At 36.5% G+C, this 10506-nt stretch overlaps 1 protein-coding gene across 1 annotated transcript; it reads left to right on the forward strand.

The window, feature by feature from the left end:
• Positions 1-501: 501 nt before the first annotated feature.
• On the forward strand, positions 502-1407 carry LOC147556925 (uncharacterized). The gene is made up of 2 exons (XM_086658725.1): positions 502-940; positions 1040-1407. Exons 1-2 carry the CDS (start codon positions 502-504, stop codon positions 1405-1407), a joined length of 807 nt encoding a protein of 268 aa, XP_086514851.1.
• Positions 1408-10506: the final 9099 nt, after the last annotated feature.

The raw sequence follows: 10506 nt of genomic DNA on the forward strand, positions 1-10506 counted from the left end.
GGGGGCCAGGCGGGAAGCTGGTCACAAAGTAGGGGGCCATTAGGGAAATAACCCTTTTTTTAAATGATAAGCGTCTCTTTGTAATTAACCGAACATTAGGGTACTTTTTTTTTTTTTTTTTTTTTGTTGAAAGGAATACATTAAGTCATTAACATTAGGCCTTGGAAATCTATTATTAAGCATTACTTTAATATGGATAGTCTTATTTTCTGGAACATTAATACAGGGTCTAATATTAACGTTTGGAGTGACTATTGGATCCCAAACCACCCCCCTCCCATAACTAATCATACGGGGTCCAACATTAAGTGGGTTGCACAACTTATTACTAACAACACTTGGAATTTTCAGATGTTGCAGCAATGTTTTAACGATGATATATGCAGTGCTATTCTCAGCATCAACCTCCAAAATAATCAGGAAGATAAACCGATATGGACATTAACCAAATCAGGTAATTTCTCGATAAAATCAATGTATTATTATTTAAGAACGGAAAGCATGAATGTGACGCAGGACCATCTCGAATGGGGATTTATCTGGAACTTGAATACTATACCACGTGTGAAGCTTTTCCTATGGAAATGCTGTACTAATAGCTTATCTGTCAAAGCGAAAATTGGCAAATTCATTGGAGACCAATTCTCTTGTATTAATTGCGATGAAAACGAAACCTTAGATCATGTGATGCTGTACTGCACGTTTGCTAAAGCAATTTGGTTCAATTATGATGTGAGAACTGATCAGATTAGCTCGACTAATCAATGGATATCACAATGGAAAACTCTAAATGAGGATACTACCAACCAATATGCCAAAATACTATGGTTCATTTGGAAAGCTAGATGTGAAAATAGTTTTAACACGAACAAACAGAATCCTCGACAAATCATAGACCGAATTAATAATGTGTCTATCACTCCTCTCAAGATTGAGATGGGTATCACTAACAAATGCAGGAAAACTACTAAGGAACAAAAATGAAGACCTCCATCGACACCATATTTAAAGTTGAATGTTGACGCCTCGTTTACAACAGCTACAGAACCGGCCGGAATAGGATGTATTATCAGAGATGAAGAGTCGAAATTCATTATAGCAGCAGCGAATTCGGTGCGAAGCCAAAACGCGGAAGAATGTGAAGGATTAGCTATCCTGTCTAGTATGCAATGGGCATTACAATTAAAGATTACTCATGCTCATATAGAAAGTGATAACCAAGCACTGATTAAATTCATCAACGGTCATAATATTGGTCTACACTGGCAATCTGTAAAGATGATACAACAGATTCAATCCCTTATAAACAATTTCGAAGGAATCATGTTCACCTATGTTTCTAGGGATTGCAATGCTCCAGCTGATGCGATTGCGAAATGGGGAAGAAGAAATGGAGAAAGGAAATAATGGAATTCTGTACCTTCTTTTGTGTCAGCTTTACTCTAGTTGTTTTGTGTGTTTGTAGTACTCTTGTTTGTGTCGGCATTTCTTTAGCCGTTTATGTGCTTGTAGTACTCTTGTTCGTTTTTAATGCAATGTTTCTCATCAAAAAAAAAGAAGAAAAATACAAATACAGTAAGTAAAGTTGTACAACAAAATATCAGAACTGAAGAGGTGCATTGTATAATTTCGGTTTGTAGAGCATTCTTCATTCTGCAGCTTGCAAGGCTGGTAGCTCTTCTTGAGTAAGATATAATATTTCGTCTTGAGAGTCTGTTTGGTAGCTATAAAGATGAAGCTCGTATCTAACTTCCTGTAACACTTAAGATGGATTAAACATTCACCCAAAAATTCCGAAAGAAACGAGGGTGTCTGCGAGATGGAATCATAGGATGATTCCGGGGTATCCCGCCAGTATTCTCCATGTACAGAGACCATATCCAATCGAATTCTACAATGTAGAAAAAGTTCAGATACCTGGGAAATGGGATCGCCGTCATAGCCCGAGTATGAATACCCTGCTAATCCGACAAAGGATCGCAATAAAATTGCGTAAAGGGGTGGAAGTGAACATGTTACAGAAATTGGAATCAGAGTTAAATCTATAATATTACCAAAGACACATGTACTCAACAAAAAGTGAGCTGGAAGATAAGTAACATCAACTGCACGACGAAGTTGGAGATTAATATACAAAGTTGAATGCAGACCGGGATCGAAGGGAAAGTTAAGATATATGCTTATAATTACTGGTCCGATTGAATGGAAAGTTATGTCTATTTGATAACCATATATAAAGATATTCAACAAAAAGAGATCTGGAAGATATGCTACAAGAACTACATGGAAAATTTGAAGAATTCTATTCGAAGTAAAGTGTCGACCGGGTTCGAATGGAAAGTTGAGATGGATTCTATTTGTTACTCGGCTGATCCAGAGGCCAAAGTGGCTATCTACTGTGCGATTAATGTTCCTAAAATGATTACCGTTAAAGATGGATGAAACTAACATGAAAATCCGATCAAGATCGCAATTATATCGACAAGAAGATAACACTATGTAATGAAGATTAGAGTTGTGATCGAAATATGCATAAAGGTTCAACATGACCGGACGACCGACAAAATTGAAATCAGATACTAGGATTTTCTTCTGCATGATGAGAACCATAAAAGAATAAACTAGGATGAAGTTCATGAGCTTACATGTCAAGAATTTACATGTCAAGATGCCCATAGAAATCAAAAGGAGTAAAATGAGGACTAATAATCACATAAGCTTCAAGTAAAATCGTAAGTATTAGACGAGGGTTTAAAGTGGACTTCCCTGATCGATCGGAGTCTCTCTTAATCCTCTCCTAGGTATCTTCTGCTTCAAAATAAAGGCTCCAGTATTAAGGTTGTGCTGAGGGAAGGGGTTAATACCTGATGAAGCTAGGTTATGATGTACTACGTGTATAATCTAGGTGATGCCGAGAGATTGAGGTCGATTATTGAAGTTTGTGTAGGGATTTAATGGTAGAGGAGAACAGATCTGTGAGTATTTTTTATGAAATCAATCGTCTCTGGGTGGCTGTGATTGGTTGATTGTTTAATTTCTTGGGTTGATAAAGATATTGGGTGATCCGATGGTTGATTTTTGAGGTTGCATGTGAGAATTGAGGATGAAAGAAGGTTTGATTTGATTCCTAGATGAGAAAGGGTAGATTTTCTAGGTCAAGCAATTAGGGTTGTTGTAGAAGGATGCAATGGAGTTAGGGTTTTTCTGTGGAAAAAAGGTAGCACTGTGTGTGTTGTAGATCTAGTAATAATAGTAAGTGATTGGCAAGAAGTTGTGAGTGGTAGTAGCTGGTGTAGATCTAAGAAAGGGGTTAGGGGTTAGGGTACCTGATCTAAAAATGGGTGAAATCACTGCTGAACAAACGTTTAAAAAGGAGGACATATTAAAAAATAGGTGAAATCACTGGGCATTGCATCATTTTTCTTTTTAAATTTATGTCAAAATTTAAAAAGAAATTTTGACATAAATTTGTAACTTTATTATTTTTAACTAGGTGTACAGGTTTTAGGTTAAATTGTTCAGACGGATTAAAAAATAACCACTCGTAAACAACTCTTTTTTTTTTGGTAATACGTTGGGTCAATTTTAATATGAACTTCGTATTAATAGTATATTATTAAGAATTATGAATCTTAGTTACCACCTTGTTTCTAATTAAAAGAGAAGGAGAGATCATTATAATGCTGCATACTTTAATTTGATTGGTATGACAACTTTTCTAAATCTCATGTAATGGTGAGCACAACAAAAACTAAAAATGACACATGTTAATGTATCGATATACATAAAACAACATATGAACCGGAATAACATATTAGCTAACGACAACTACTTACTAAAAATAATATTAGCTAACGACAACTACTTACTAAAAAAAACTAGAACTAAGACGTTGACCCATTTAAATTGTGGGGACTCCAACTCACCCTAAATGTTAATTGTTGACTCATTTATATCTGGCAGAGCGCAAAATTGTTCTTTAATACTTGTTGAATCTTGAAATTTCGTGGAGCCAAGGAGTTGTCTTTACAGTTATTTTGATGTGTAGTTATAATATAATAATATATGGTTGCCTCTATGGTCATTTAGTTGTCAGTGTTTAAACACCTGCCTCAAGGCAGTTTGCTATGGAATAATGAAGCGCGCCCCTTATGCGAATACATCAATGCCTATATGGTGTACGTGAATTTTTTTACTTCGCTATAATTAAATAAAGATTTAAGCGTTTACAAACAAAATATATTAATTGATCTTACTATAGAGTGTCGCGTAAAGTTTTGTTTTTGGAGGTATACTGGTACATGTGTAAGCCTTGAGGCGAAAACATAGCAAGTTGCTTCAAGGCACGCTTATCTCTAGCCTCTATCAAATGTATGGTTGTAGCAGTGCCTTACATGTGCCGAGTGTCTGAATGATGTCTAACTGATGTCTCTTGCAATGATGTTAAAATCGTACGATTTACGATTCAAATCGTGCAGTTTGGATTGGGTCGTACAATTTAGGGATAGTTGTTATCACAAACTAGACGGTATAATCGTATATATTTGGTGTAATCTTCATACCAAGCCTTCACTTGCACGTATGCTTCTGAGACCAACTGAAGTTAAGAACTTTACTCTTATATGCACAATAACAAGCATGTATGACACAAATATTCACCAATATGAGAAGTTACTACTTATAATTAATAAAGTCATAGTTGTTTAAATGATGTACTATATCGTTCATATGGGAGAAGGTGGGAAATAGGTTTTGACACCTTTTCGTGGTAAAATAAACCAGTTTTTTTCCCACATGCAATCATTTTTTACACTTTTTAAGACTAACCAAACATTCGAAAAACGATTTTGCTACGAAGTTCGATTTTCCAACGTAACAAACGAACCCTAGGAGAAGAAGAAAGTTTTTCATTGGAGGAGATGGTTGGCTGAAAATCACACACAAACACCTTCCGCGGGAAGGTTTTAAACAGTGTCTACTTAGTTCCGGGGTGACCCAAACATTTGGGAGGTTCTAAGCGAAAAAATAATTTAGGGCTCTTTATGATGCAAGCTAGAAAATTAATTACCCTTTACATCCTGCAAATGAACTAAACCCCCACTAAGCTACAATCTAAATCGTGTTATAGATTTGTTTGGAACTAATTACTAGTTCGAAAATAGCATATACTTAATTGAGGAAATTTACCCTTAACCTCTCTATGTCTGCTTTGGGCTCGGGTCGTCCCTGGCTTGGTTAGAGGTGACTGGTGAGTATGATCTCAACTAGAGTTTAAACCAAGTAATTCTTTATTTTATTTTATTTTTTACTTTTGATTATACAATTGTAATATTTGCCTTATAAAATTCGATTTTGGTTTCTAAAAAATCAGGTAAGTGAGGAAGAATGTTTGTTTCCAAAATGAGATGACATTACATGATTTTGATATGAAGTTTATACTTATCGTAATTAGATGGGAAAACATATCTCATTATTTTAGGATGTTGTTTGAGACTATCCGCAACCCAACCTTGAAACACACCCCCTTTTCGGTAAACTTTGATTATCAATTCTAATGACATTTTATCAGTCAATATGTCAATAACGACTTTGGGTAAACTCATACTAGAGGTTTTAATAGATCATTATTCGAAATCAAATTAGAAATATGGATTTGTTGCTGGTAAAAAGAAGATATTTAACCGCACATACTTAATTGAGGAAAAAATCCATCTTATAGTTTTCAAACTCAAATAATATGTGATTGCATGCATAACATTATACTGTTATCTTCGTCAACATTCGCTTGATGATATATTTTTCCATCAATTTAAGATGTAAACACAAAAATAAATAACTGTTACCACAGACTCTGATGATATGATGACACATTCTCTTACTTTTTTACCACGAATTGCAATGATACTCACCCCAGAACGAGATTGTAGATAGAACTAATTAATAGTGCAAATGTTAATGCTTAAATTTGTAAATTACTTATTACATGAAGTTATTTACGTCACATATTTGTTAAACGTATTAGTGTCAACCCTTATTAAATGAGCATCACTTCTTCAGTAATAAAAATAATCACTCCCTTAGCATTGCCTCCCTAGTATAGTTTTATGTGTGTAAACAATATACATTTTCTCGAAACAACAACATGCCCTAATAACATAACTGCATTTATATGGGTCTAACAAAAATTGTTTTTTTTTTTTGTTCAAGCCTAACAACTTGTTGAGAGAATGTTTGAGATCCAACAATCAAATTTGTTTCGATGTTTCAAGAGTTATTCCATTATAATACAAATACTATTAAAAGTGGAAAATGTATCTCTCATTTTTAATCGAAGTCAACCTTATATACACACACGTTGATTATCTGGCGATGATGGTAAGAAAATTTCAAATCGCGAACCTAAAGAACAATAAAATAAAGTATTTAACAATGAGTATGCTCATAATAGTATAATAATCCGTTTAGAAAATGTAGAAATATAATTCGATGTTGATGATGCATAAATTGTCCAAACGTTGATAACGTCAAAGAGTCAAGAATAGACCTGAAGTCCAATGGGTCAACCCGGTTTCAGGCAACAGAACAGCTAAACCCTCAACGCTCCGCCACCTAGGGGTGGGAAAACGGTCTGGGAACCCGGGGCCCGGACCGTTTTCACCCGCATACCGAGTTCTACCCGAGTCGGACTTACCCGACCCGATGGCTCGGGCTTATAGGGTCAGGACTTGGATTGGCTCTCAAATCCGAGTCCCGGCTCGAAAAGCCTGTCCGCTACCCGCGATAGACTCCGCCCACTACCGAGCCCGAGTACCCACGATCCGCGTGAAATCCTTTAGATCCAACGACTGAGATATGGCATCTCTTCAATTAGATCTCAGCCGTTGGATCTACAATTTGTCCCTTCGTCTCTTATAAATACCCTACCCCAAACAGAAACCCTAACCCTAATCTCTCTTTCTCCGCCTCCCTCTCTCCGCCTCTCAAACAGAAACCACAACTAAGTAGCGAACCCTAAATCCCTTACCACTTACCACTTGGTGATCAAATCTCTGGAGAAACTATAACTCTATCAACTCTCGTTACCTCTCTCGGTCTCTTATGGCTTGACGATGGTTAGGAAAAGGTAATTTCGCCATGATTCTTTGATTATTTTTCTCTGATCTACTTCTACATGTGGCTTTAAGAGATAAGAAGATAAGATGATAGGTTACTATTATTGTTACTTGTTACTTGTTTATTTTGTCAGGTTACTGTTATTGGCTACTGTTATTGTCCCCTATGTTTTGTTATGGCTTGATTTTTTGATTTTTTTTTGTTATTTTGTTGGGTTACTGTTATTGTTCTTCTATTTTTTGTTTTTGTTTTATTTTTCATGGTAGAAAGTTGTAAACTCTCTGAAACATATTTACAGATGAAAAGATATAGACAAAATTATCACTTTTGTTAGATCTATATTTTTGATCTGAATATATCATTTCTTTAATGGTGGTGATGATTTAAACATATATGATTTATATATTGGAACAAGTTATGTTTTGTTAATTAATTCTATGTTTTATGTTTTTTATGTTTCTTGGAGATGAAAGATGGATGAAGATTTGGAAACTTGGGACTTAAGATTTGAAAAAATGCAACCATTAATTAATTCTATGTTTTATTTTTTTTAATTTATGTAATTTCTTTGTTTATTTTTTTTAATTTATGTTTTGTAAAGTTACTAATATTATAAATGAAATTAAGTCAATTACCTTTTTTTGTTTTTTACTTTTTTTTAATAAAATTACCCGAGCCCGTCCGGCCCGAGCCCGATGGAGCCTGCTCGGGCAGTCAGGCTCGGACGGGCTACGAGCCTTGAATATGATGAATCTGTCCGGCCCGATCTGCCCGACAACTAGTAGCGGGCTAGACAATGTAGTGTCCGATCCGTCCGAGTCCGGCTATATTATGTCCCAGCCCGTCCGAACCCGCCCGATTCCCACCCCTACCTATACCCCTTACTGGGAGTCAAGCAAGAGACTCCGGGTTTGCCTAAGGCGAGTAACAGACTCTGGTTTTAGTGCACGTGTGGAAGCAACTCTGTGTAGCCAGCAAGCATAGGAAATAAGTCCCCCGGGGGACTTACTATTAATGAAAATCCATTAGTTCTAGCTCGAAGTTTCACCGAAAAATTATGAAATGACAGATATGGTTGCATTCGCACTTAGAGTGGGCGAAAGCATTGATCGAGGTGAGCCATGCACCTATGAAGAAGCTATGAGGAGTGAGGAATCAAGGCAATGGTCTTTTGCCATGAATGAAGAGATTGAATCTCTTAATAAGTACCCGATTTGGCAATTAGTCGAGAAGCCTAAGGTTCAAAAGATCGTGGGTAGCAAATGGGTTTTCAAAAAGAAGGAAGGAATCCCAGGGGTGGAGGATGTACGACACAAAGAACGGTTAGTAGCCAAGGGGTTTACACAGCGAGAAGGAATAGACTTCAATGAGGTATTTTCTGTCGTTGTTAAACATAACTATAATAGAGTATTACTTGTTATGGTTTGCTTTGTATGACATGGAATTGGAGCAACTTGATGTTAAGACTACGTTCTTACATGGTGAGTTGGAGGAACAAATCTATATGCGTCAACTAGAGGGAATTGGGATTCTCGGGAAGGAAGACTAGGTCTGTTTGCTGAAGAAATCCTTGTATGGATTGAAACAGTGTCCTAGGCAGTGGTATAAGTGTTTTGATACCTTTATGGTCAGAAACGGTTATGCTAGAAACAAATATGATAGTTGTGTGTATCACAGGAAACTATTAGATGGTTGCCCAAAACGTGCCCAACATTGAGAACGCGAGTCGTCAGATTAGTTCATTGGGTGCAGCATGATCCATCTGATCTGGACGTTATCTTATTGCATGACATCCTTTGAACTAACTTTTCTTCCTTGCGATTTAGTCCCTAAGTTAACATAATTTTCGTTCAAACTTCAAAGGAGAAATTCTCATTTATCTGGAATCGAATTTAAGTGATTATTAACTCTAAACTTAAGTGTTCGACGAGACGAACACAATGGTACATCTATCTCTTCAGTTTGACGAGTAGAACCAATATAAAATTGGCTCTGATTCCAACAAATTATGGTGGTGGTGACCAAAAATTATGGGTGGAGGTGTGGAGAAGAGCAGATGAAGACTACAATGCAATCAAATTCATTTTTGAGTTAAGAAATAAATGTGTCTCTAAATCAATTTTGATTTACTAAGTCTTTATGCTCCAAATGCTTCTTTTATGCTCCAAAGCCGTGACCTAAAAGAAATTATAAGTTCGCATGACTTTTTGTTACAATTTAATCATGCAAATGGATCAAATCAATTTTGAGCATTATAAGATGGGCTTTCTTGTGACTCTTTTTTTTTTGGTGAACTGGGAAATAACAAGAACCCACAACTACGAACATGACCCCTGTAGGGATTTACACCCTTCTACTAGTGTTTATAGCGGAAATATGACATCTAATGTCTACACTAGTATTCCCAGGATCACATGCAAAACTAGTAATTAATCTAATGGAGATAGTAGATTACCTTAATCGCTTTTCCCTCGAACTAGTTGAATTGATTGAAGAAGACCAAGAGCTTCAAGTGTAGCTCCTCTACTTGGGACACGAGCAATCAATTTGATCTCCCACCTTGTTGTATAGCTAGCACACCAATGGTGGTTGGAAAAGAAGAACACCTTCTTCTTTGACTAGATTGATAGTTAATGGGAATTAGCTCACTTTCTCCTCTCTACTTGATGTGGTAGAGTAAGAAAGCTTAGAGAGAAATTCCACACCTTATTCTCTGCCCTAAGAGTGTTTATATAGAATCCTAATAAGAATCCACCTCCTTTTAGGTTTCCTAAAACACCCTTTAGAATAAGATTTAGGGAAATAGTCGAAAATAGCAACTATTGGTATTTTCTCAATTCCCTAAGGAGGAGGTGTCCAAACACCACGAAAATTGGCAGATATAATTTTTATTATATCAGAAACTAACCCTCCAAAATTCAGCCCAATCCGAGTCCTAGAAGTACCCGAACCGGTCTAGGCCCAAAAACCCTGTTTTTGGCCTTTTTGTACTATCTTTGCCTAATTCCTTTTTAGGCCTATGAGATATGTTTATGGGACACTCCCATGATTATATCTCACTCCCACTAGTCATATCCTAGATCAATTTGTCACTCTTATGTGTAACCCGTTGTAGGATCCGATCGAAGTTAGCCGCGAATTACTTCGTAATTCGACGATCGTAGTTGTTCTCTAGCTACAACTCTACGATCCCTAAATCAATCGGACTTGATGATCTTCCACATCAATTGTCCTATCCGACAAATTGTTCGCATTGTCACCTTGGTCGAAGGACATCTCCTTCAACTCCTTCAGACTCCCACTTGGACTTAGAACTAGTGCAATGCCTCGATTCCCGTGTCAATTTAGTATCCCATCTGATACGTCACATCATTCAGACTTTCTTGATATCCG

Source organism: Eschscholzia californica, unplaced genomic scaffold (assembly GCF_041429995.1).
Source record: "Eschscholzia californica isolate CP2 unplaced genomic scaffold, dmEscCali1.0.p SCAF_2, whole genome shotgun sequence".
NCBI lineage: Eukaryota > Viridiplantae > Streptophyta > Magnoliopsida > Ranunculales > Papaveraceae > Eschscholzia > Eschscholzia californica.